Raw genomic sequence first — 27,853 nt, forward strand, 5'->3', positions numbered from 1 at the left:
TAAATGTTTACAAAAGTCACACAATTTTATTTAACTTTGGCAAAGTAATAAAAGGGTACATATGAGTCACAAACTTGACATTCTCATAAGAAATGAAAAATACAGTGCAGAATGTTGTAGTTACATTAAATGCTTAGTTTTACTCAAGCAGAATGAAAAAGGTAATTCAACAGAAAATACCACCAGTAATTTTTTAAATGTGAAAATGTACTTGCCCTTTTATAGTGAATTTAAAGCAGCAACGTAATTTTTGCTTAAATATTCCTTAGAAAAAAAAGAGAATTCGGGTAATTTCCTAAGGTTAGTATTTTTCAACTCAAAACCAATGACACAATTTTCTCCTAATTGTTTCTCTGCCACTAGGTTATGTTCTCTTCAGGATGTTCAGTCCTGTCCTGTGGTGTCCCCTAGTCCTTCTAGCCCTATTTAGTTGACAGGCACAAATGGTACAGTGTTTGTCAGAAGTGGGACAGGACTGTTAGCTTTTATTTCAAAGATACAGCAATAAAATGTTTTCTGATGCTAAATTAACGTGCCCTTCTGATTCTAGTTTTGTGGGGAGTTTTGTCAAGATAAGTACTGTTGGTTTTGAAATTGCCCATGATCTCTTTATCAAGATTTAATTCAATAAAATGTAATATAAAATGGAGGATGCCCCAGTATATAAATTTATTTCCAGTATGCAAATTCATAGGAGCTGCACTTCAACATTCTATAGTAAAACAAAATGCCACCAGGATATGTTCTACATACACTACTGCTTTAAATCCCATGAGTTGCATTCCTTTCTCCAGCTGTTTATTTTCCCTTCTTACTGGAGAAAAGTCATGCTTGCTTCTGGATAAGGTGTCATCCTTTAATGAACTAATATACTGATTAGTATTTGACAGTGGAAATGATAAAATTAACACATAGTCTAGCCTAAAGGCTTTGCAAATGCATAGGATTAAAAACAGCATTATAAAGTGTGGGTGTACTTTGAAAAGTGAGATCAGAGACTTCAGTGTTTGTTTTCCATGTTGACAGCATTTTAATTTTTTTTTATAGATTAAAAGTAGATGCCACAGTTTAAAATCCAACTGTACTTTGCCCCAGCGCACCAGCATGTATTCCATTTTGATTCTGAAAGCCAGACAGAAGTTTTAGGTACCTTTTTGTCTGCATCAGTTGCAAGTAAAGGTAGGCAACTGAGGATTAGAGTCAACAAACTGATGCCAAGGAAACTGTATCTTTAGGAAATAAGGAGAAAAATGTCAATGTTGTTTTTATCCCTGAAATAAGCAGTTGAGAACATTCAGGTTGAGCAGCTCAGATCCAAACACTGTCATCTGAAATCACTTCTTGGAGTAGAACCACACTTTGGAGGTCAGTGTGTCACACATCAAAGCTGACCTTTTGTTGTGCAGGATGCATGCAAAATCTGCTGGAATCTAGATCAATCAGCACAGTCATCAGCTGAAGATTAAATGAAAGTCACAACAGTAATTGCAAATTCCTCAGTTTCATCCTATATTACAGGGTGTTGAATTTCATCCGTGTGAGACTTACATCTTGGAGAACTAGCAGTGGATATTCCTTATGTGCAGCCCATAATACAACTACTAAAACAGTGCTTATTCAGGGTGCTGATTCAGTCCATTAAAAAAGTTAAAAGTACAAGCTTAAAAAGAAATTCCTAACCAAAGAAAAAGTAAACAAACAAATAAATAACATTTTCACTGCACTGTTTCAGTGACTTGTAGACAGTTCCTGATGCTCTTTATAGGAATACAAGGACAGTTTAGGCAGTGCAACCACCCAAACTGTTTGACTTCAGCATTACTTACACAGAATTCAGAGAGAGACTACTCAATTTCATCTTTTATCTTAAGAAGCAACCTGAAATAAAAACAGCTTTCCCCCCCCTCAAAAAAGCAATATTCTGATTATTTTGCTACACATACATGAGACTATCCTACGATGTTATCCTTTTCAATAGGGCTACATTTTGAGGCACTCTCATAGTTCCCCCCAAATTTTTTCCAGCGTGTTGGGCCAACTAGTGATGTGAGCTAGGTCCTGTGTCCTCCCACCCAAAATCCCAGCAGCTGGAGCCCAAAGGCCAAACAAAACCAGTGTCAAGTCATGCTGTCTGCAAGCACCCTCACCTCAAACAGATTGATAATCTCTAGCAACTATTGATCTTGGCTGCCCTTACTTCAGCTTGGCACAAGATGGAGTAAGGCAGACCAGAATCTGTCATTTGTGTTGGATCACTTTATTAAAAATCAAGGACTACATGAAGCAATGAGGGTGAAATTTAGGTCACCTGCTACTCACTGACTCATTACAACATCAGAAGTCTGTCCCCTTTGTCACAGACCATCATTAAACTTCTGAAATAAGTCTCGCAAGAAAGGACAGTCCAGTCTAATATTTCTATTTGCACTTATCTTCTGTATTCTCCTGCTCCCTCCCACAGTAAAATATAAATACAAAATGTTCACAATTATTTCAATGGCAAATATTTTTTTTTCTTCTTTCCCACATTCTTTATGGTGTGTAAGGTGGTGGCTTTTCAAAAGGTGGGAAATACGGCGGTGAATAACGAGGCGGCGCATTAGAGGCCCACATATAGCTGGGAGATGGGGACAGGGACTGGGGGTCATCGGAGAGGCCAGAAGGAGTGGAGGCTGGAAACACGCTGGAATGCTGCAGGGAGACAGCAAAGGCTGTAATGTAACCACTTCCTAATGGATATGACTTTATCAAAATGACATTTCCTTACCAAATGTTTCAAAGTTAACATTTCAAGGTTCACCTCTGCGAATCATGTACATACAAATACCACTTCAGATAACTTGTTGCATTTAAGGCAAGCACAGCCTGTAAGTAACAGTGTTGCAAAATGAGGCTCCTTAGATCCAAAATTGAAGACATTTAAAAAAAATTCTCATCACTTCTGTGTGCCTGCTGCATTTCACAAAGACTGGATAACTGAAAACTGATGAGTTTCTCTCAAATCTTGGGTTTCACACACCAGCCAGCAGCAAAAATGAACGGGCTGCTCCAAAAACCAGAGAACTGGGTCTGCCATTTTAGGCTTGTGTGTGAAAGCCAGGTTTTTGCAAGGCCCCAGGCTTCCCTAGGAATTCTGGTGTGTTGTTTTTCTCTTGTGAAAAATGTGTGGAATGAGTGGGAAGCATTCTTGCACCAGAGGGAGTGCATCCTTTGGAAGGGATTTGAGAGGTAAGGCTGGGCTTGCTCCATGTGCTGTAGGATGGCATGGGAGAGGGGTCAGGGTGGTACAGTCACTGCTTGGAGTAGAGTAGGGCTCAAGGCAAGAGAGTCTCCACAGCCACAGGTTCAGCTAATGCTCCCATGCAGGCCCCAAGTTCCCTGGAAGATATGCAAGGCTCAGATTTGGAATTTCATTTGAAAGAGGGACTTGGCTATATTAAATTTAGATTACTTGAATTTATGCCCAGCTTTTGTGCCAGCTTTTGTGCCAGCTCCTAAGCCAACACCTGTGCTCACAGCAGTGAGACCTAGAGACTTTGATCCGTCCGGCTGAGCTCTAAGTGTTAGCAGAGCCCAGCAGTACTTCCAGTTAAAAAGCAGGGAAGTCACTCCTGCTGAGCTCTCTGCAGGTACTGGGGCCGCCACACTGACAAACCCTGGGTCAGACAGTGCTTAGAACCACTGAAAAAAGGACTTTGCAGCAGAGCTGGGTTTGGCATGCACTGAAGTGGGCATTTTTGTAACTGCAGGAAGTTACACAACACCAGTGACTGTCCCAGGTTTCATTAATCTCAAAAATGAGTCAAAAATCTGTATAAATACACCCTAGAAGTTCTGACATAAGTATTCAATTATATTTAGGAACCCTGACAACAGTATTGTCTAGTGGCACTAGCAGCAGATCCAGGAAAGTTTAGATTCATGTTACCTCTAATGTATGGCTCACATGAGGGACATGGTGTCTATTACAGAGCACACCCCTTAGTTGATGTCCAAGTTCTTAAACTCTTGTTAATAAAAAAAAAGTCTCCAGTCCTGGTGGTTGTGCAATGTGTTCATTAACATCACCCCTGTGCTAACATTCACCTGACAGAAGAGCTGAAGAGGAAATGTCCTCATCTGCTTCAACAAGTGAAAGCTGATGTTGACAGCAAGGTTCACATGAAATCACCATTTCCAACAGCAGAGCTCTGTAGCTCAAAGAGGAAGGAATGCATTACAGCAGAGGTGATATTTGCAGGGACCCCTCTTAGGCCAGCTGAAGCATGTGGAAAATAACCACAAAAAAATAGCTTTTCAGGCATCATGTGTCTTCAAGAGCTCAAATAGCTTGTTTCCAAAAGCTCATCTATTTCTCTCAGACACAGTAGCTGGCCTAATAAAATCTAGGACCTGAACACCTGGCTTTGCCTCTCTCCTCAGAACACTGCAGTGCCAGAGGCAGTGCCTATTTTTAATATGATCTCTACTAGCAAGTGATGGGAAGGCAGGCAGGCAGCAGGTCCTCTTGCCTTCACTTCAAGGACAGCTTTCAGGAACATACTGCCTTAGTAAGAGAGAGTACTGCCAAGGACCAGTGCCTAGGAGGAAAAATGTGGTATTTTCTGCAGGAACAAGAAAATTAAACTGTGCGAATGACAGGAAGACAAGCCCCCAGAGTCCTCTAGACTGGCTGGATTTAATGTTGCTGCTAAACAAGAAAACAACCGGTAATGTTGCCCACCTGAAAGTCATAAGCGGAGTATGGAGGCAGGTGAGGAGTGCTGTGGTAGTAGGAGTTGTAAGATGTCACTTGTGGCCTGGAGTAGTAGGTCACTGAAGGGTGTGCATTTTCAACTGTGCAGTTCAGTGTAGGGAGGGAAGGAGTCTATCAAAACAAAAAGAAGAGTGTATGAGGCTGCAAATGCAGTCATGGAAAGCTGACAGCTGAATGAAAGCAGAAATGATTTAAAGGAGCACTGTGTGTCTTTAGACTTCAACTCTTTTGAATTAGCAACTGGCAATCCAGTTCCCTCTCAGGCAGCAGCTAAGTTCCAAGGTAATTTCATTCCACAGCCACTTATTGTTTCCTCTCAGATTCCATAGAACAAGCTGGCAGTAACCCAGTGCACACCAGTACTCACACAAAACAGATTTACATCTTCACAAGTAGAAGAAATTATTCAATAATTCCAATTACTCTGTTATTTGGTGCATGTTGTGAATTGCTGTTCATTTCTATACATTTTTGCAGAGGTTTACAGGCTCTCTGCTGTGGATCAAATCTCAAAGGGCTATGATGCACAGTTGGGAATGTGTCTCCTGTTTTATTTGTGAAGATATTGGTGAGTCTGAAAAGAGTTCAGAGTTCTGAAATAAGATACCCTTAGTGCAGGGACCAAGATTTCTTTGTAAGAAAAACATATAGCCAGGACAACAAATGCTCTTTTCTGTGTGTCTCTTTTTTGTATTATTCCAAATGAGTCACAAGAGACTGAAAAAGGCCCAAATGTATCTGTTGAACATTCAGTTCTACCCATTCATTTGTGCCATTTAGAACAAAACTGTATGGAAGGTAACAGGCAGCCTGGTTAAGTGAGGGGTGTTTCAAAGCTCACATTGTTAGAACAGCATTTTCTTCATTATCTGAAGTTTGGTTTTGATCCCCAGTTCATCCTCTCAGGTTCTGCACCATGAAGAAATTAGATGGAGAGTTTCAGCCTAACACAGCTGCTTAAACAGTCTGTAAAGCTCAGACTGCTACTATAAAATCAACAATTAATGAGCAACCACCACACATTTCCTTGTAGAATGTGAACGTTATGAAAAGGAAGATCAATTTTCAAGAAAGAGCTTATTTTTAATCATTCTGGCATTGCCAATGCCTCTGTGAAGGTTCCTTTTGAAAATACAATCTTCCAATCCTGTTAATCTTTTCTAACTGTGCTCAGCTGATGACAACAAGATCAGAAAAGCGAATCACTTCCGCTTTTTCATTCTCGTTATTTCTTGCCCTTCTTTCCACCCTGACTGAAGTAATGCATAGATCATTTGCATTGAAATACCAATAGTTCTCATGATTATTTTTAAAGGCAATTTACCTGATTTGTTTTCTTTAATGCATAGAGAAATTGATATCCTCTTACCATGTCTTTAAAGCCTCCAAGTATTGCTGCTGTAATGATCCCTAGGAATAGCCCGACTATGTTCAGAATTGTTGCCGACCAGAGCAAGTGGTAAAGGTGGATAATGTCCTGGCAGCTGCTGACATCAATGTATTCATAGTAACCTCCAGAAATCTCTACTCTGCTAGATTAGGAAAAAAACAACAGTAATGATATAAAAAATGCACTACATATCATAAAACCTAAGCAGTTTTTACTGCTGGACAGTAAAATGCATTCTGCAATTCAGTGATAACCTGGACCTTACTACTGAGGGAGTGGGGATAAAGCCTCCTAGATTCCATGCTTGTGGCATCCAAGATCTCCCTGCACGAAGGGCTTGCTGTGTTCTGAAACAAATGACTTGGTGTCTGAACCTGCCAGTTATTTCTTTCATCTGAAATCTCCACAGAGGTCCTGGAAGCTTACCAAGAACAAACCGGTCTTGGAATTACTCTGGGAAATCAGTCTGTGCCGGAGGATCAGCAGCTGCCCCCAGGCAGTGCTGGCTGCTCCTCACAGCCACAGAGCAGCCGGGTGGGATGGGCACAGGACAGCACAGCTCCTGCCTGGCTCCGCAGCGTACGGCCACAAAGCAGGTCCAGCTCCATGCCCTGCTCCAGCTGCTGGCCCCTCACAGCTCTACAGCGGCCTGGGCTGCCTGGAACCCTGGCACCTCGTCTTTCTGCTCACATTTTGAACCTTTTCCACATGCAGAAAAGAGACAGAGAAAACTCGGTCAAATCTGGTTAGGTCATTATTTTGTAAAAGGAAAAGCAACTCCTGCAACATGTGGGCTGAAGTCTTGCAGCAGAATTCTCCAGGAATGACTTCTCTCTGACTGCTGGGTAGGGAACAGGCTGGCCTTCAGCACAACTTACCAGATGTAGTGGCCTATAGCAAATACCCCTTCAGAAAACATATTTATCGGGGACAAACAGTACCAAGAGCTTATGAATGACTTAGCTCATACACAGGGTTAGGCTCAAAGTGCATGAGAGCTTTGAGGAAAGTGGGAAGAAGCAGCTCATATTTAAGGTCAAGAAGCAGGAGATCCAGGTTCAGCTCCCCAGCAGACTCCACAAGGCCTGCAGGAAACTGCCCCCTTTCACAAGAGTCACCCTTCTTTGCTCATTACTCAATTTCACCTTCTTTACCCTTTTATTCCCACATTTCATTTTAGCAGGCTACTGCAGGAGACATTGCAACGAGAAGATGGGGATTTCAAGCAGAATCGAGGCAGAGCATAACCACAGGTTACAAAAACCTGTGGGTTGGCTGGCACGACCTCTGTGTAACCTGAGCTCTCACTGTGACCCTCTAACAATAAAACCTGTACGTGCTGTTTGTAAGTGCTCGTTCCTATGGAGATGTGTGAGAGCACAGCTCTCTCAGTGACCCTTGGTGCACCATAGAGAACATCCCACGTAGTTCAGAATGTCCTTATCAACGGGAAGGGGCTTGCCCCATGCTGCCAAAGCCAGGGTTCCCAGCATCAGGAGGAATGCAAGATTGCTGTCACTTTTTCCATGATTTCCATCCTTTACATGTGCAGTAACCGGTCTTGAGTGTCCATGCCTCTTTTACTGAGATACCAAAAGAACCAGCACCTCCTCAGTGCAGGATGTTTTCGTGGTACTAAGCAAGATTAAAATAGCAACAACTGATATCTGTTATCAGAGAGGAGAAAACGGGTCAGGGGCAGGTCCCAGAACCAGGACTGGGGAAAAAAAAACCAAAAAACCAACAAAAGCAGAAGAAAAATTAGTACAGAAAAGTTTCAAGCTTTTGTATTCCAATCAGTTCTCTGTGTCCTGCTCTCTTCAGCTAGTAAAAAGGGACTATGTTCTGTGAACTGCTCAAGGAAACCATGAGCTTCACCCCTCTGTCACACACACAAAGTCCTACAGAGACCAGGGATCACACTTTCCAGCACAGGGAAACACCCACCCTCTCCCAACAGCAGCTTTCCTCAGCCACAGTCAGTGATTTAAGTGGGGGCCAGCCCAACTAAGTACTGTGAGAAACGCTAAGCCTGAAACAGCCCTAGGCAAGAGCCAGCAGTAAAAAAATCAATTTATTAATTGCTTGCTGACACACATTGGACACTCCACAAAGTATAAGCAGTGCATGCTGTAAATTAAGCTGGCTTAGGCACAGTAGCCAGATCTCAGTGGTGTGATCACTCTGCAGTGGTTCTCGGTTAGTAACCACCTGACTCACTGCACAGTGCTGGTTCACCTTCCAAGACTGTGTGACCATGAAAGACATTCACTGGGCAGAGAGGACACTGGTTTATGAACACACAGATGGCACCAGCCTGTGAACTCTCCTCCCTGTCAGCAGGGTGGGGAATGGAATGGTGGTAAGGTGAGGAAGAACAGTGTCCCAGTTTTTTGCATCTTCAATATTCTAAAAGTAAAAAAAAAAAACAACCAGTGGCAACAGAGAAGGAAGGTGTTAAGACAAGCAACACTCAATAGGTGGAAAACCTGAGGAGGACACCAAGCATGAAAGTAATGGAAACTCCTGTGCTCTTCATTTTTCCAGCTGGGCTGGCCCAGAGCATGCTCACCCATAGCTGGGATAGCCTTGCTGCATTTCACACCCACCTTTACTTGGTTAGCTTTTGTCTGGGACTCCTTGTTGCTAACAAACACAGCTTAAGGTGCCTTCCCACAACAACTGTCATTAACCAATACTATCCTGCAAACAAGCTGCAAGCTATTGCACACGAGCATGACCACTGCTCGCCCTTCCCATGGCCAGGAGTGGCATTTTTGGCTTACTTCCCACAGTTGTACAGGTCACAGCAGAAGCAGGTATTGGTTTTTATTTTCGGTGTGCAGGGGGCACGGCGCTGTGGGTGACAGACCGCCTGTGTGAATACAGAAAAAAATTACATAAAGCACAGAATGACACTGTTATAAACATATATTATAATATTGGCTTCTTGCAAAGTATAAAGGTAGATATTATATAATGTTAGAAATGCTTTTTGCTGTGTGGATGTAGTTTTCTCTCGTTTTAGCAAGAATGTTAGCAAGTGTGAGCAAGTAAGGTAACCTCCAAGCGAGCAGAGGATGAGGCCCAAGGAGCTGCTAATCAACACTTTGTCCGGGGAACAAAAGGGCCCAAAGGCTGCTCCGCCCGGAGAACGGGCGGCCAGGAGGGTCCGGAGCCGCTATCACCGCTCTGCCCGGGGGCAAAGAGGCCCAAAGCTGCAATCAGCCCTGACTGTCTGGAGAATTAAGAGATCCACCCCACCATCGACTCTTACCTAGCGGGCCCAACCCCAAGAATCAAAAGAAATAAAACCACAAGGCCGAAGACTACGCATGCTCTAAAAAGGAGGAACCAAGGAGTGGCCATGCAGAGCAGCTCCGGGAAAAGTTTTAATAGGAATAGAGAACAGACAGTAAAAATGGTATAAAAAGGACTCACCTCGAGCATCAGGTGTGCTCTTGGCAGAGCGCCACGGCAGCCGGCCGTTACCCCTTTGTTTTATTTTATGTGTCTCTTATTGTCTTTATATTAAACCCTTTAAATTCTCACAGGAGAGTGAACCTCGTTTTTCACAGACACAATCCCCAAACACAGTTTCTGCTGCTGTTTGGCCTGCTCTACATGTAGATTTCTCAGTGATCTCCACATTAGCCTCAGGCAGATTTTTCTTTCCTTATCTTGCTCCTACAAAGTCCTCCATTACTGGAACAGAGATGGACTAGTCTAGAACAGACCAGTGTTTCCTTTCACTGTGGGGAACTCACAGACAAGCACATGCCTGCAGAGGAAGGAGGTTTTGCAATTCTCACAAACAGCCAGGGCATTGTTGAACTAATGCACCTCATTCCATAGCAAGAGAGAGCAGAGAGTTGTCAATAGCATGATCCAAACTGAGTCAAGATTCCCACAGTGGTGCAGAACTGACCAAAGTGGTTAATTGTCTGCCTGTGGGTGGTAACACATATGGAAAGTCTTTGGCCTGCAAAGAGAGTGGACCACATCCATGCTCCTGTGCAGTACCTTGCATCCTCAAGCAGGCATTCTAATTTGGTATATAGTGGTTATTCAAAATTACCTAGGGACTTGTGAGGAAAGCTCTGAGAGCCAATCAGTGCTCAGCAAAGGCAGACAAAGACGTCCATACACACTACCAGTATGTGGTAGGATCATCCATCCCCAAGAGGCTTCTCTTTGGAGAAGACAATAAGAGAGGTGCAGAGGCTGGTACTTGTTGCTCATGTACACAGAAATTACCACTGTCTGAAATCTTAACCCACCACCCTGCTCCTATAATGAATGCACAGCTGAAGGTATAGAGAAACTGGTGAATTTTCCTGTCCTAGGTCCCCTTCTCTCCATCTGTTCCTTCACTAATGAGGCAGTACATGGAGGAACTCACCTCCCAAGTCCTGTTCCACTCAGCATCCTGTTCCCACCCCAGACCCAGCCTCCCACCCCCTCTTCACTTTGCAGACCTCTGGGATACTGGAGCAGCCACCTGGCAGCAGGTTCCTCCACCTGCACCAAGAAGCTGGTCCCTTCACAGGACACAGCAGAACCTGCTCTCACCTCGGGTGGGGTCGTACTCTTGGAGTAGTACTGACATCGCCCTGCGTACAGCGGCCTCAGATCCTGCCAGAGAAAAAGCACCAGGCTTAGCCCTGCAGCAAAGCCAAAATCACCCAAAGGGTCTGGGGAAATGGACCAGGCTTTAGAGAGACCCTTATCTCACACCAGCACCTCAAGACAGCAACGGCTCTGCAGCCCCCACCCCAGCCCCCTGAGCCCTGGGTGATGTTTAACCCTGGTTCTTGGAGGCATGAAATTGTTACAGCCAGCATGGGAGGTGCAGTCTCTTAAGCTGGGCTCTTTGGATGATGGTGGCCATCCTGAACTGAAGGATTTATTCCTCATCCTGCGAGACACATCCCAGATCTGCCTGACCTGTTTCTGAGGGCTCTTCTTGCTGAATCATAGCAATTTTTCGTTAATTGTTGGCAAATTTGTCTTTGCTGTGCTCTTCTGTGTCTTGTGGGAAAGCTCTGGAGGATCATCAACGTTCCAGCCTGCAAATATGCATTAATGCCTCCCTTTGGGGCAGCTTGATCTCCAAGGCAAAACCTCAGGGAAAGCAATGCCAGAGGTGTATCCACATCCGTGAGCCCTTCCCAGGAGCAGCCAGACTGGCTCTCCAGGTGTCTGATCCAAAGCTCGGGGTGGCACAGCAGTGGCAGCAGCTCGCACCAGGAAGAATGCTATGTGCTGGTGTGGCAGAAGCACATCTCCAGCAAGCTGATGACATTTTTGGACAGTCAGGTGGTAAAGACAGGCCAAAAGCCCATCTGTTCACCAAGAAGCAGAAACCAAAGCCTTTGTCATCACAACTGCTCAGCTCTGGTTGCCTCAGACACGCAGGCACCCCAGGAGCCAGCCGGGAGGAGTTGCCAGCTCATGCCACAACCCAACCCATGAGGTCACACCCTTGCAAAAGGGGTCAGAGATGGCCCAGACTTGCTGGTTTTATCCAGACAGATGGACGGACACCCATCACACAACTGAGCAGAGCTGATCTTTGCTCTGTCAGCAAATCCTGTCATCCAGCCACCTTTCCGCCTCTGGAATACTCAGGGGCAGGAAAGAAGAGCCAGCTTCACAAGGAGCATAACTAGCCAGCTGACACAGGGAGTTTCCATTTCATGGGTAATTCTGACCTTCTGAAATTCCTTTCTGTTCTGATAAAAATGAACTCTAAATCTATCTTTTTAATCCATTTTTGCCAAAAATTTCAAAAAAAGTCATCAAACTGCAGAGTTGGAGGACAAAAAATCTGTTTTCAGTTAGAAATTTCAATCAAAAAGCTGAAATGGAATTGTGTCTTTTTATTTCTCTACTAATAACTAAAGCTTCTGCACATCCCACTGTACTAGTGATTGGTCATGACAGCAGTAGCTCATAATTTTTTTAAGTCACCAAATGGAAACAGAACCTACTGCAAATGTTTCCTGTTTTTACTGTAATGCTGCAGTGAGCTTTGTATCAAATTGCTTCATTCTACTACAGCATCCAGTGATTCACTCTGCATTAAGAACTACCTCTGCCTACATTTAAAACAAAATAGACATTACTGCTCATATTTTGTCCCTTGGCAATAGTTGTAATTCACATTACATCTTAAGTGTTCTGATACTCAGTAAACACATAGAGCCAAAAAAAAAAACCCAAAGCAAAGCTTTAAGATCTTAGTGCTTTTCAATAATTTAAAAATATTTTTTAAAAAATGATAACATTTTTCTAAAGCTTATGATTAAAAGCAGCATTCAGCACATGATATATATTTACAGGGTTTGATGCGGCCTGATACAGGACTGCAGACACCATCACTGGTTTTCTTAGAGCAAAAGCATTGCAGGACCTTTGTTTTCCTGGAAGCACTTACTATGTGTCTGGCAGCAAAGACACCGTCTACTATGGCACAGCAGAATGCAGCGATGACACCAAAGCTGATGAAGACGATCGATGCAACCAGCTGAGAAAGGAAAACAAAGCAAAATATCATCTGCCTCTCCACAACCAAGTGATTAGTGCCCTCTCCACAAGGATACATAAACCACAGTCAAAAAGCCCTCAAGCGATCAATGACCCGAATGTTTGCCCAGGCTGCACAGACTGGTCTCGCTGAAGGCAGTGGGGCTGTGTGTCCGCTCTGGCAGAGTGGCAGGAGTAGGAGCATTGTGCCAGACTGGTTCTCTGGGGACTTGATACAGTAATGCAGGTTTTTCCATGACTCCAATAGGCTAAACTTGGGCTGAGAATACACCTCCTCTTCTGGCTGCTGCTGTCTGTAACTCTCCTCTGGAGAGAAAGGAGAGAATTTCTTCTCTCCTCACCCCAGAGTGCTGTGGGGAGCTGCTCCTGTGGACACTTACTGAGCTGTGAGGATGCAGGAGACTGCAGTATGTGAACCTCTCTGCTGGGACTGCGTCTTCAGGGAACAACACTTGGATGTACGCACAAGCACAAAGCCATGAGACCAGAAGGCAGCTGACCAGCCGATGCCATCGATGCTGTACACCCTCACGGCAGCCTGGCTGGGCTCCTCAGTGCCAGGCTGTGGCAAGCACAGTCCATCCAGCCTCCCACTGGCTTGGGGGAGCTGCAAGGAGAGAGATTTCCCTCCACCTGCAGCTTGAGAAGGGCAGTCAGACAGGTGTGATCCTCTTCTACTGGCCCCATCCTGCCCACTCTTAAAATTAGGGTGAAAGCATTCAGCAGGTAAACCAGAAATAACCTCTGATCCAGGTATGAGAAACAGTGTCTATTCCCACTATGCCACTTCAAACACCACCTCTGCCAAAGAGCCAGTGCTGACACAGCCCCTCTCACACCTGAACTCAGCTCAACTGCTGCCAGTGGGCTCCTGACCAGCTCCTCACACACAGAGCTCCCAACACTGATCCCAATCTCCTTGGCCAAAGCACACTGGAGATATCAGCACGGCTGCAGAGGGAGGGCAAGTGCAGCATTCAGACACATTGACAAAAGGCAGCTTGGGGAACAGCTTTCAATATTACTTCAAATATACTGACATACATTATTTCAGTATGTTTACAGTGTTTCAGTGTAAAGAACTGGAAGCTCCCTGGTGGTTTTCCAACTCTGGTGATCACAACCTTCAAGTGTCAGTTGCTGGCAGCTGTTAAAAACTGTTCCTCCACAAGTACAAAGGTGACTCTGGTCATGGGGGAGCTGTGAGCAGTAGTAAAAATCACTACAGCACAAATACAAAACGAACAGTTAGCCCAGCCAGCACTGACAGGTGTCTCAGTTCTCCTGACATGGGGATGTTTGTTTTAAAGATCCAGGTACTAAGTTTGCTTGAAAACCTTGGTTCCTGCCACTGCACAAGGCTCCAGTTTTCAGAAATACAAGCCAAACCCCTTGACAAATACAATCCAGAAGGATCCTATGTGTGTTTTTAAAGTACCTGAGGATTTTTAGGTTAATCACACTGGTGTTATCTACACCTCTCTAAGCGAAAACAGACTTTGTTCCAGTAACCTCCATGTACAGACCAGATCAGCTTGAACAATGACTGGAGATGCCAGAGGGCTCACCTGGGACAGTGGAAATGGCCCCTGTACAATTGCTTACTTAAAAATGAGAGAAAATAAAATGGATTTCTAGATGAGACAAGTATTCAAGGCATAGACATTAAACCTGCAGCAGCAAAGACAGCAGGCTGTGAAATGATTCCAGTGACCACATGAACATGTTATGATCACAACAAGCTGTTACTGGAATATTAGATGCTGCGCCACAAAGTACTTGCAGATGGCAGCAGGTTACAAGTTTTCCTGGACCAGATCCTACACTGACCCTGTTTCTGTCAGCTGTAAACTCCTGCATTTCTTCCCCACTCAGCCCCACCCTTTCCATGTCTGGGTCCCAACTCACACTATCCACTACAAAGTCACACTGTCTCACTACCAAACCAGTGAAACCACACAAGGGGAGAAAAGCCCAGTCTTGGTGAAAGAAACGGGATTTATGGGTTAGGTAATTTTGTAGCAAGTTTAGTTTTTCTCAGTACTGTCCTTTGTTTCATACAACGTGAAAGAGGATATTCTCCCTAAATAGCATGAGCCTTAGAGATGGGAAGTAAGCCAAACACTAAATATATACAATTAGGGAATTTGTCGGTCATCTCTGCTTGCAGATAGGAGCTGCTAATATGGTGGTTTAAAATAAACACAAGGTTAATGATACTTTCCTAACAGCCCTACCAAGAAATAAGTATCTGATGCTAGAAATGGGTTTGCTCACTTTATTTACATAGTTTTCTCCCTCTCAGATGTAGAAAGAAAAGCCTGGAAACCAAACACTGAGAATTTATGATAGAGAAAAAAAAATCAAACACCAAATAGAAACATACAAATTAATTTTAAAAATCCCAGTTTTCAACTTGCCAACAAGATTTTTGATTTGGCGTTGATAATACTGTTACTGTAGCAAGAAGTCCCTCTCTAGAGCTGTGTGATATTATTGATTGACCTTCACTCACGTAACTCCAGATGAAGTCATTCACACTGAGTAGCATTCGGACAACAAAAGACAAACTGGGTTTGGATAGCGCAGGAGTGTCCTGGGCTGAAGTTCCCTTTAGGTGATGTACAGCCCCACATGGGCTGTGAAGCTGCTGGTTCTTACTTTTCCATGGCATAAATGACTGTCATAAAGGCATGTAAACTGCTGACTCCTCACCTGGAAGCTGCTGAGTGGGCAGCAGCGTGTGTGCCAGAGCTGCCTGCAGTGTGGGCAGCATTGCTGGGGAGCACGGCTGGGCAGCACTGCTGGGCAGCTGGCTCTCCCTGTGGGCACAAAAGCTCTCCCTTCCCTTGTAGAGGCACAGCGTGGAAGTCAATACACTTGGGTTGGAAAAACCAGAGAGGTCTGCTCCTCTCTGAGAGGGGAAGTGAGAAGTGCTCCTTCAGGTTAGCTCTCCCCATCAGCCACACCGGCTCGTTCTACTCTTCACACTCCCCAGTCACGTTACGGACAGAAAAATGCACAAGAACACAGCTGCACAAGTTGCTTTTGGCTTTTTCTGCCCTCAGCCACACAACAAGCCACACCAAGGCTGCCTTTTAGCAAACTAGGATACAGGGGAAGTTCAGAGAAGATGAAAAAAATAAATCCTCCACGGCCAGCAGTATTACAGAAACATGCAATGGACAAAGCTGCCACTGTAAAGCGCTCCTGGGTAAGGAGGACAGGTGACTAAAGCACAGGGACAATAAGTGACAGCTACTGCATGTCCTCTCTGCGGTCAGAGTGGAGACACGCTTGCTGCCAGCCCAGGCAACAGTGATGCAATCCCTGCAAAGCTGGGTCATGGCTGTTTTTTAGGACACAAAATGATGGAGAGATGAAAAGAATTAGCACAGGCTACCCAGAGCTCTTCAGAATAATCAAACAAGTCAGAGCCACATTGTCACTTGTGGGCACTCCTGTGAAGAGTCCAGGACTGGCACAATATGGTCATCGCTCAACCAGACACTGACATGCTGCTAATATATGATGAGCAAGAGGCTGAAACCCTGCTAGGACAGAAAGAACAGGATATGTTGCTTTTGCAGAGCCAGGGTGAAAACTACAAAAAATATCCACTGGGAAACTCACCTCCCCTGCACCCTGTCTGACTGTGGGAAAGGCAAATGTCATCTCTTGCAGCATCTGCCTCACCTTCTCCTCCTGCTCTGCAGGGAGCATGCTATTTGCAAAGCAAAGGCAGCACAAAGGCAGACTCTGGATTTGGACAGGCAAGAATTTCTCCCATTTGCCTTTGCAGAACCTGCCTTAGCCTTGGTCACGAGTGCACATGGCTAATCTGATCCCTGAGCCCCTCCATCCCCGCCAAAGCAGGCAGCAGCCCAGCGGGACAGGCTGCAGGGACAGCACGACCTCCCTCAGCCCTCTGCAACCTCTCACGAGCAAGGCTGGAGGGATCTCGCTGCCAGAGCTTGGGGCAACCACCGGTGAGGGGGATTGCAGCTGCTCTCCTGAGTGAGCCGACTGGAGGCAGGAGGCAGAGTGCCCACTGGGTGCTGCTCCTAGGCTGCCAGAAACCATCTCCAGTTCTCAAGAGGTATGCAACACTACCCTGGAAGAGTTAGGAAAACCTAAAATAATACTCTTTATACACAATATTTGAGTTACTGTCGTTTTTTTAGAGAAGTTTTTATGAAGAACTTACCATTTGCCTTTTGTTTTCTATCAAGTTTGATCCGATTATTCCAAGGAACGACCCAAAACCAAGCTGAAAAACAATGTATTGTTAGCATTTAGATCAGGATGATACCCAACATATTTTACAAACAGATAGAACACAATTAAATCCAGAAGCAGCAAAAGAATATTCTGCTGATGTGTGAGCAACTCTTTCTTCACCAAGAAATCAGTGGAGTCTCTCGCTAGCAGGAACTATCAGGTGTATCCCACATATGACACTAAAAGCGTGTGTAGAAACCAAAAGGATGAGTTCTGAATTCCATCCCACCCAGTGATGTTGAAAAATGGCTGGTGGATGAGGATATGCATTGCTGTCTTGGAACAACCCTACAAACACTCAGGAGCCTCCAGATGCAAACCTAGCAGGACTACAGCACTAAAACCTCCAGGACCAGGTTTCTGTGATCTCACTGAGAATGTGAGCAACCACCTCAGTTTTCAACTCAGAGAGTTTCTCAATGTGAAGTTTGAAATAAGGGAGATTTATACTTTGGAAGATTTAGCCGTTTTCTGTCTTCTCTTACTCCTCCCTCATCTCCAGGGGTGAGGATGCATCAACCAGGGTGTTCTACCAGAAGAGTTCACACTGGCCTGGCCAACAGAATAAGCTACCACAGCAAAATCATCTTTTCTTGCTGCTGTAACTGACAACACTCATTTCAGCTCAGTGAAGTCATCCAGGAGAGCAATTTCCCACCTCCTTCCTCCACAACCTTAAGCTACACTATGAAAAAGTTTCTAAGACAGAGCACACTTCAGCCAGGACAGAAACCGGGACTTCAAGCAGGAACCATGGACTAAGAGGGGAGATGCAAAAACAGTATTGTGTCACACTGAGAAAGGTCTTTGGTTGGTGTAGAGCATATCCAACCCCACTTCCATGGGTTGGCAAAATGAGAAATGCTGGAAAAGTCCTACAGTTGGATCTGTCATATTAAGGAGGCGCAAATCCAGGCAACAGGCCAGGGGCCAGTGAAGATCCGTGTGAGAATGCCCAATAACTGGCCAACTGCCCAGGAAGAAGAACAAGGCATGAGACAAGCTGTAGTGACTCAAAAATGAGTCAACTAACCTGGAATCGATACTTTAAGATCCAGGAAGAGAAAACAAAGGTTTAATGAATCCAGTACTAACAGGCAGAGGCATGTGCAGAGATTAGCAGATGCAAATATGATGTAAACTTGGGCTTCAATCTTCCCTTGCCCTGCTTAAGCCCAGCAACCCTTGGTGCAGTGCTGCAGGCAGGGAGGGCATCTGGCTCAAACAGCAGCTGATCAGGCTGCTGCTTCCCCACTGCCTGGCTTGCACTCCAAGCTCATGGAGACCACTGTCCCCATGTCAGGGACAAACTGCCATGGTGGGAAGCAAAGCAATGAAGCCAGGGGCTGCTTACCACTGAGGTGGCAGACAGGCAGGGCAGAGACCCAGGGCACTGCCCCACACTGACCTGCCAGTACTTCTGGGCTTATTATTTTGCTCAGCTTGAGCAAGCAACACCCCCACCTTCCTAAAGTAACTGGAGATTTATAGTTCAAGCCCGAGCAAAAAATTTGGAAGGTCCAGGGATTAACAGTGATTTGGATCCAGGCGTAATTTTCAGTCTGGTGATATTTAGCAGAAGGAACCTATGTGGCAACACATACCTAAGGCAAATAGTCAAGAAAAATGTTTTGTGTCCTTTGAGCTTTAAGGAAAATATCCACATGGTGTTTCAGAGCAGCCTCAAACCAAAAGGTGAAATGCTTTAGATAATTTAAGATAATTCAAAAAGAAGAAATTAGAGCAAGTCTGTACATCCAGCAGGTGAAGACCAAACAAATTGGTGAATTCTCATTAACAGGAATTCTCATTGCACTAATGGAAAAACTACTCATTCTTCTATGGATGGGACAAAGAGATCTTAGTAATGTTCCTCAGTTGCATCATTTATTTGCTGGTGGATGTGCTCCCCTGGGATGTCTGTCTGAAAGGAGGACAGGACACAAAGTGAATGTGCTTTTCCAGAGTAAAGGCCCAAGCCAACGTCCTTGGCAAGAAGAGGTGTGCCAGTGAAAGCCTAAGAAAGGTCAGTCATTTACACAGATTCTGGCAGCTGTTATAACTTGGAGACAATACACGTATCTCCCAGTCTCACTTCCACAGGGGTACTTGTCTTCTGCACCTGACCATTACTCTTGTCTGCTGAACATCACTGTTTTACTCTGGGCTTCCCTGTCCCAGGTCAGTCATCCAGCCACAGGTGAGGACATTTCCCACGGAGACACAGCTAAGGTGTTCACTGATGTAGTTGCAAACGAGTGGGTGGTCATGGAGAAGGGTGAAGGCAGCCTGGCTACAGGATGTCATGGAACCCTCTGCTTCAGCTTCTCAGTTTTATCAATAAGGAACTGAGCTGCTTGGGGAAAAAAAAAAACTCAAACCTTCAAAAAAACCAACTAAACAAAATCCTACTGATGTGTGGAAGGTCTCCAGTGCCCAGTTCTGTCCTTCCTTGGAAGTAGAGGCCTGGGAAAATAATTCCCTGCATTGAAGCATACATCTTTGCATGCTTCCTCCTCGCACAAGAGGTGTTTGCCCAAGAAACACAAGCTGAAGGAGGAAAGAAGGGTGGTTTAGGTATGGCAGCGATGAGACATCTGATGTCTGAGTTCAAGAAGAATTTGGACAATGCTCTCAAGCACATGGTGTGATTCTTGGGGTTGTCCTGGAATTGGACTTGAAGATTCTGATGAATGTGTTCCAACTCGGAATATCCTCTAATTTTATGATTCTATGTTCCATAAGATGATTCCAGCCATGAAACTGGTCCACACACAGAGAAGTCACCCAGCATACAAAGAGACTTCTGGCTCTATCTGCTTGAGAACAATCACCAAATACTCATTCACTGCAGCCAGCCCTTTTTCCCCAGTAAAGGGAGAAATCCCAGCTTGTTATGAAACATCAGCTATTTTAAGCACCTTCTGAAGCATCCAGCAGCACACTGAAATGTTTTCCTGTGCTGCGAGACAAGTGAGGTCATCACACATTTCTACAGAGCAGATTAATTAACCTAGATGGGGAATTTGGTGACAAACACAAATCGCCTGGGTGCCTCTGAATAAAGTAGCTTAATGCCCTTCCCAAGTCCAGGAATTCATTAATTCCTTGAGTAGACTAAGTCTTAAAAAAGCATAAGTGATGCTGACGTTCCCGGACCATAAATAGCTTGGGAGATGTCAAGAGGATGTGAACAGCAGACTCTGCGCATTTGCATCAGTCTGCAGGACCTGCTCTGAAGCACGAGGTTCAATTCAGGCTGGCACAGTGCAGGGTAAGTGTGGAGAGTCCGAAGCCAGCCTGTCACCTTTCTCAACACCTTCCTTCTATACTTCTCTTTTAAAAAGATCAGGCCTAAATGCAGGAGATACTAGGACAAGCCAGAAAACCTAAACCAAAGAGTCCCAACAATGTTCCACACTCTAATGGCTGTAAAGGGGCTTTCTTCAGCCATAGAAGAACTTGGGCACAGAAAAGTATAAAGCTCCCTGAGATCAGCAACACATGGCAAATAAATCAAACAGCAATAAGGCAAGAACAAGTTTCCACCTGGTTATCTGGAATGGTTTCAAGCCTCCAAATTCAAGGCTCCAAACCAAATGTGCAGCATTCTACAGCTGTTACACCAGGAGCCTCTAGCTGGGGCTACTGGCTGCATTTACTGTACTCAGACACCCAATTTGATTGCAGTTCAGTGCTTCTTTTTCAGCATGTCTTAGACATGCACAGGAACAGAGCAGGACTTGCTTTCCAGCTCGTGTTAGACCTCTGCTCATGCTGGGAGGGTCGTGATGCACTTGCCCCTCATGCTTCTATAGGAGAGTATACATCTAATGGCAGGGAGGCTGGACACCAGTGGTCTTCTCTAAATTAAACCATTTGAAGCCACAAGGTTGTTCTTTCCCATTTTCAGCTGCTGATAAAAAAAGAAGAAATGGATGTGCTCGTGGCTTTGATGTACATGCTCCCCTGGCAAGCTGCCACAGCTCCTCATCCAGGGACTCCAATTTGCTAAACACTCTGCAAGTGAACTTTATGACCACAAGTTCATGTTACCAGTATTTCAAGACCTGGTCTCTCAACTGCTTTTGGCAGTATGGTCCTTCTTTGCCTTACTTCTGCCTGGGCTTAGTGTGATCTATATAAACAAAGAAATTATAAAGTTGCTTCGACTGACATAAAATCTATTTATCTGTCTTACCACTAGCTCAAAAGCATATCATTACCTAAGCTCAGAGGAAGCTGCCATTTGGATGGGATTTCTGCATGGGAATGTGCAGCAGGTGCAAAATAATAAAACAAATAAATCAAATGGTAATGAAGTAGCTGAGCAAAATATTCAGGACAAGATCACCCTTTATAACATTTTCAGCATTACAAGGGACTTTGCACGCAATATGTTTTCTAGACCTACCTAGGAGTTCTATACTTACAATAACCCCTGGGTAATAACCTCCAACAGTCACATTTTGGGTTCTTGTTGTAGCAGCTAGGCCCACCGTTAGAATTAATACTGACACAATGAGGAGAGTCACAGTTACGTAGAGGGAATTTCTTTTTCTTCTATTGAACGACCCTAAAAACACACACACACAACAGAATTTGCTGATTCCATCTGGGGAGAGTCACAGCACCACAAATTTCTCCTCCCACCACCAAAAACACCATGGTGAATTTCCTTTCTTCTGACTTGAGAATATTTTTGGGTTTGGCTGTCACTTTTCACCTTCACTAACATGCTTTATCAAGCGTTACTAGGGCATCTGAATCCAGTGTCACTTATCATTGCTCTGACGTAGATGAAGAGAGCCTTAAGAACTGCAACTCTGCAAAGCTCATTTAGATACATTGGAGTCTCCCAGCCCCTCTGGCCTGGGGCAATTGAGCTAATGAAAAATATTCACATTAGACATTTATATACTCTCTGATCTGCCTACTTACATCAAGCTAAATAACCCCACTGCATGCTGCTTGTTTTGAGGGGGGAAATTTGACTGTAATCATAAGGCATCCACAGTTTTCCAGACAAATGAGATATCACCAGTAACAGCCCCTTCTCCCTCTCCTGTAGTATCATCCTCTACTTTCAGCAAAGACCAGGTATTTTTAGACGCTTGAATAATGAATTTGGGGATTAGTAAAACTCATCTACAGCTGCCTGATGATGAGGGTTTTTTTTTCTTTTCTATATTTATAAATCTCCAAAATGAGCATAAACATAAGAGAGTGATTCCACCAGCCAGGAGGAAAGCTGGCTGCAACACTACACTCAGCAACATCTTCAGGGGTGTGTGTGGTCTGCATGTGCTTTGCCATCTTTGTGTCACTTTGTGGAACAATCCTTTTGATCATATTTCATATATTATGTAGATACAACACAGCACCTGCAAGAATGGCTGGTAGGATAATGGACTATAGGGACCCCTGCCACACTCCCTGTGGGCTGCTGGGGCCACTGTGAATCCCATTCCCAGAGCCTGGGGCTCTCCAACAGGACCTGGGAGCAGGTAAGGATATTCTCACCTCAGAGGCTCCCAGCACTTCTCTGGGTGTTTCAGAGAAGGGCAGGAACATGTCCCAAGGGCAAGGAGGAGCTTTTATCTTTGCTGAGTGTATTCCCTAAAGCAAACCACCTTGGGAATCCCCAATTGTTCAGGGGCTCCCTGGCAGCCTATGCACAGCGAGATAAAACACCTGCAGAAAGGCCATGAGGGAAGACTTGGCCAAGCCAAAAACAACCTCCTTGTCCAAATTCTCCAGAAAGAGGAGCACACCAGACCCTGCTGGGCAGCTTTCTGTCCCAAAGATGCACGCCCCAGGTGCCCAGAGGCCCTTCTGTAGGGTCTGTGTATATATGCGGAGCAGATAAAGAGAACCTTTCACCCCAATAGCTACACTGATGCAGCCATACCAACTGACACACGCTGCTACAAAGATCCCCCTTCCTCCACATGGACAGCTCTCCACAGGGAAAAGCACAGCAGCTCCCCACTGCTCCTCCACACCCACTCCAGCCTGACCCAGAAGCTGTGCTGCTGGCAGGAGTGCTCCCTCTCCATGCTCTGGGCTGGCACAGCTGCCATGGGCATGGGGCTGGATTTCACCCACAGCAACCAGATAAGCTTGAAATCACAGACAAGGGCTAAACTTGGGGCTTAAATGCCCAACAGAAGGAGATCATAAAATCACAGAAGGGTAAGGTTGAAAAGACCACTGGAGGTCATCTAGTCCAACCTCCCTGCCCTACATGAAGGGCAAGAGAGGTTTATTAAAAAAAGCACTATCCTTTCTGACTGACTTTCTGTCTCTGGAAGGAAAGCTCTTCACTCACAAACCTTCTGCTCATGTTCCAGAGCTCAGGTCTGACTGCACCACTGGGACATTACTGGCCCTAAGAGCAACAAGCCTGACAATTGGTTAGTCCTCAGCTGGAAAAAATAGCTAGAGAGTTGCTAATTAAAAAAAAAAATTAAATAACTGATAGAGAACCCCAAGATTCAGGCTGGATATTTTACCAGTGATCCTCAGTCTTTCAAGCCATGTTTTACAGGCTGGAGATAAAGGTACCTGACTGTTTGCTGCAGGTCGCATTTGGGGTTATTCTCCTAAACCTACCAAATAAGTTAACAATATAATATCTAGTCTTCTAAATCATTCAAAAATCATTAAGATATTAAGCCATTCTGTATGTGTTGCCTCACAAATACTATCATTGTATAACCATTTAAATGCAAGTGTCCCATAAATGTCTTAAAAAATCCATAGCAGTGGGACCAAAACTGGATAAAATTTGCCACTTCTTACATAGTTTAGTTCTGAAAGGAGAGAAAGGATGAATCCATCTTGCTTCCACGGAATTACCAAACTTCCAATTACTGCTACAGTTTGGCTGGCAAATGAGCAGAGGGTAAATAAGCCCAGCCATGTGCTCCTTACACAGCTCCCAGTGTGCACGGTCAGGCTGTGGGGGTGCAGATGTTTGCAGGGCATGGCGGGGTGGGTGCTGTGGGCACACGAGGATAGCACTTACACACCCAAACCAGGGCTCCTGCACTGCCATCACAAATGCTGCAAAAAGTTACAATGAAGACCACTCTAAAGAAAGCATCTTGAAACACCATTGATAGATGCTGTATTTGTTTCAGCACCATCATGTTTTTCACTCTTAATTTCTATGTTGTTTCCCAGTTCAGGACTGGCACACATCAACATTCAATAGAGAAGAGAAACAAGGTTTAGACTGGAAAATTTCTCAAAGCTTTTCAATATTTGTCATAAGATTAAAAAAAAAATTAGTAGTTTTTATTTCAAGTACTGACAAAACCAGCCATAATCTTCTAACTTGATATTGAAGAGAGATGTGAAACTGAAGAGATAATGTGACTACCTTCACTTCAGCTCTGTATTGGGATATTAATTACATTTTTTCCTTCTCTGAAAACACTTTGCAATGCATGTAGAGAAAATGTGGTTTTGTACTTCTGTAAGGATGACTGCAGCTGCTTCAGCATACATGGACTCATACCCAGTATCTTTGTAATAGCTGCTGAAGGGCTGCTCTGACAAAATTCACTCCCTCAACATTAATTTCTGCTGAAAGTATTCCCCATCAGATCATGTTCCTGAGCTTGGTATAGCTCTATGCACAGAAGCTGAGGTACGGCAGCTTTGCTATCTCTGCTTTTAAGAGACACTAGTAGCCTTTTCTCTGTGATTTATCCCAAACAGATACCCCAAAACCTGCAGTGCTTACCACAACATAAGTAGACAAGGTGATCCAAAACACTGTGCTTAACTCTGTTAGGAAGCTGTAAAGAAATTAATGCCATCCATAGCCTGGCTATTGCTTTTGCTAAAATGGCACTCCAAACGGGCGCTGGTTTTAGAATGATCATTTTTCTTTTAAGCATCAGAAACATCCTCTTGTTATAGTTGCCCTATATAAGCCACTCTAAAGACAAGGCTGCAGCAGGTTTTTCCAGATTACTTTAAAAGTTTGCAATAATGCGTATCTTTGAACTGCCCTTGATTCACTTTTTTTTTTTCCCCCGATTATTAGAAGAAAATGGACAAGATGGCACAGAAACAGGACTGACTTCTCCATCTTGTTCTTTGGGGGAAAAGCCAGAAGCAAAGACTAGGCACAGAGTAGCTCAAGGAAGAAGCCAGCTCTAACTTTTAACCCGGGAGAACCGGGGGCAGATAGCACCGAGCCTCTCTCTTCCCAGCCCCTCTCCTTTCGTCCCATTTTTCTGCTGAAAACGCGTCACCGTGCGAGCTGTGACCCCACGGCTCCGACTGCGGGCCCGGCAGCGCAAGGGCGGGGGGCTGCGGGGCTCATGCCCGGCTGCGGCGGTGGAAGGGAGGGGAAATCGCGATTAGGTACGAGGGGTCCCCGACCTCACTGGGGGATGCGGGAGGGCAGCGGCCGCGCTCCTCCCCGCTCCAAAGGATGCTGCCGTCGCCGCGGGGCCGCAGCCGCCTCCGCCCGGGATGAGCCGCCCGCGGGGGTCCCGCCGCAGCGGTCCCGTGTGCTGCGGGGACACACGGCCGAACCCGCGCTCGGCCGGCGGCGGGGCGGGCGGGGAGAACGGCGGGGGCGGCCCGGCCGCCGCAGCCCCAGCGGGGTCCCCGGGACCCAGCGCCCCGCACGGCCCCGCGGCCAGCCCCGCGGCGCGTCCCCCGGGCCGGCGGGATCCCCCCCGGTCCGGCACTCACCCACGGAGTCGGGCAGGGCCACGCCGGCCGGGCGCTGCTGAGTCAGGGACTGCCGCATGCTGCCGCCGCTCCCGCCGCAGCCCGCCGGGCCACGGCGGCGGCACAGCCCCGGCACCGGCCCCGCCGCGCCTGCGCCTCCGCTCCGCTCCGCCCGCGGCTGCCCCGGCTCCGTGGGAGGGAGCGGCGATGTGCAGCTCTGTCCAAAGTGGCTGTTTGGCGCCGGGGCCATCTCGCTGGAACCAGCGCAGAGGCCTTTCCCCAAGGGGGCTTGGGGAGGGGGGGACGGAGCTCCCGCCTCGTCTCCAGAGAGGACAGAGCTACTGTCCCGCCTCTGCGAGGTCTCGGCGCACTCACCGGCAGCTCGGCCAGAGGGGTTCCCCTCCTCTCTCCCCATATTTCTCCATCCCTTTGCCTTCAGCAGCTCCCACCCTCCTCCAGTCCAGCTGCTCCAGGACATTCTGTCCTTCGCCAAAATCTCCCTGGCATCTCTCTGTTGCCCCGTTCTCCCCATCTCCCTCCTCCCTGAGGTGCAGGTGACAGTCCCGGGCAGCCACCCCGTCACGGCCACCGGCCCAGTGTTTTATTTCTCAGCGCTCTGAGATCTCCGCTCCGGTGGCAATGCCTGTTGCTGCCTGTGCCCTGTTCCATGGAGACAGCAATCTCCGTGTCCATGGCCAAGGAGCAAGAACAGGCCCTCAACCTCTGTTTTCCTCATCCTGTCTGCAAAATGGGAATAAAAGCATCTTCCCAGCAGGCTTCATAATTGCTTATAAATCACTCTAATGCTCTCGGCTGAGAGATGCTAAGTACAAATCATGTAATTATTTCAAGCATATTTTATCAAGTTAAAAGAAACTAATCCTATCTCTGCTTTTAAAACCCCACACTTCTACTGTATAAGAGCCTAATGACCAGCTTCTCCCAGGAGAAAAGGGAAAGTGTACACCGACAGCAATGCAAGAGGCAAGTTACAAATGCCCAGATCAATTAATGACAAAGAACACATCACCTCCAGAGAAAAAAGCAGTTATTTACCGCGGATGAACTAGAGGAGCCCTGAGCTCACTGCCTGTGACAGAGGGGCTGACACTGGTCCCCTCCTGCTCAGTTGCCCCCACCCTGTGCTAGTGATGGAGGAGACAGGTCTCAGCTCCCTCCTCCGTCCCGTGCCAGAGCTGGGCTGTACAGCAGCACAGGGCACATGTGCTCCCGAGGAGGTGTTGGTGCCCTACAATTGCCCATGCCATGTTAAATCCCTGTATCCCATCCCAGCTCCCGAGCTTCTGCAAGACATCCCTTGCCCCACGGCGCCAGCCTGGCCCGGTAATCCAGCTGTGGGCACAGCTGCCGGCGTGCCCTCCTGCCGGCGGGCTGGCTGCGGGCAGGCACAGGCACAGGCACCGGCACCGGCACCGAGCAGCAGGCGAGCGGCAGCCCCGGCCAAGTCTGAGCAGCCCGGGGCAGCTGCCAGACCTCTTTGTTTCCCGCTGCGCCCATTTATTAGCACAGCCGGTGAGCGGCTTTCAGCCATGCTCTGGAGAGGAAAGGGAGGAATGGTGCTTTGCCTGCTGGGACGGCACCGTGCAGCCCTGCGGGAGCCTGGGACAGATGTCCGTGTGCCTTCGGGCAAAGTCCCAGCCTGGGGCAAGGCAGCCTTTCCCCACCCTTGAGCAGGGTCTGGCTCTCTTGCGAAAGGAAGGGTCACTGGTCCCACTGGAAACGGGCCAAGAGAATGAGCAGGTGGATCGTGCCGCACTCCTGCTGGGACAGACGTGTAAAACGAGCCCCACTGTTCCTCGAGAGCTGCGTGGACACAGCCAGGGATGGGCAGCCCCGCACGCCGCCATCACACCGCTGGAGCTGTTGCAGCAGCAGGATTCCAGCACGCACCCCGGATGCCCCAGTGCATCATCTCGTGCCTGTAATTTACTGATGGAGGAAAATCTGACATTCCCCAGCCCCTGTCTGCAGGGTGTCACGACAAGGTGTGCCTCTGGATTTTGTCTGAAAGGCTGTGGGTAGCTCTTAAACCTGGGACAAGGAAACCGATACTGTGAACTCCTGGCTGCTGTCTCCGTTCGAGGGGATAAATATAGACCTGCCTGCGCCTCTCACTACCCCTTTCACTGCAAAAGAGATTTTGCAACCATTAACCCTGG

General features: G+C 46.4%; 2 protein-coding genes across 3 annotated transcripts in view; one reads left to right on the top strand and one right to left on the bottom strand.

Annotated features, from left to right (window-relative positions):
• On the bottom strand, positions 1–25,855 carry TMEM255A (transmembrane protein 255A). 2 transcript variants are annotated; one of them, XM_032124296.1, is made up of 9 exons: positions 25,695–25,855; positions 21,410–21,552; positions 16,903–16,965; positions 12,586–12,675; positions 10,719–10,781; positions 8,933–9,021; positions 6,126–6,285; positions 4,724–4,867; positions 1–2,691 (listed from the first exon to the last, which is right to left on the bottom strand). In XM_032124296.1, the coding sequence occupies exons 1-9, from the start codon at positions 25,750–25,752 to the stop codon at positions 2,533–2,535; spliced, it is 969 nt and encodes a 322-aa protein (XP_031980187.1). In that variant the 5' UTR covers positions 25,753–25,855; the 3' UTR covers positions 1–2,532. The 2 variants fall into 2 exon arrangements, with proteins under 2 accessions (XP_031980187.1, XP_031980186.1); XM_032124295.1 differs by having other exon boundaries at positions 6,126–6,288.
• ATP1B4 (ATPase Na+/K+ transporting family member beta 4) overlaps positions 25,315–27,853 on the top strand; it is a 12,704-nt gene continuing 10,165 nt past the window's right edge. The window contains exon 1 of the mRNA XM_032124299.1: positions 25,315–25,358. The gene's annotated coding sequence lies outside the window, so the exon portion shown is untranslated. The remainder of the gene's footprint in view (positions 25,359–27,853) is intronic.

Source organism: Corvus moneduloides, chromosome 14 (genome assembly GCF_009650955.1).
Source record: "Corvus moneduloides isolate bCorMon1 chromosome 14, bCorMon1.pri, whole genome shotgun sequence".
NCBI classification, from domain to species: Eukaryota; Metazoa; Chordata; class Aves; order Passeriformes; family Corvidae; genus Corvus; species Corvus moneduloides.

Coding starts and splice junctions, on each gene's coding strand:
- TMEM255A (XM_032124295.1), bottom strand. CDS start 25,752: ATGCGGCAGTCCCTGACTCAGCAGCGCCCGGCCGGCGTGGCCCTGCCC. Junction 10,782..12,585: donor TCTTTGCTGCCAGACACATA/GTAAGTGCTTCC, acceptor TTTCTCTGGCAG/GATCTGAGGCCGCTGTACGC. Junction 9,022..10,718: donor AGAGTACGACCCCACCCGAG/GTGAGAGCAGGT, acceptor GTATTCACACAG/GCGGTCTGTCACCCACAGCG.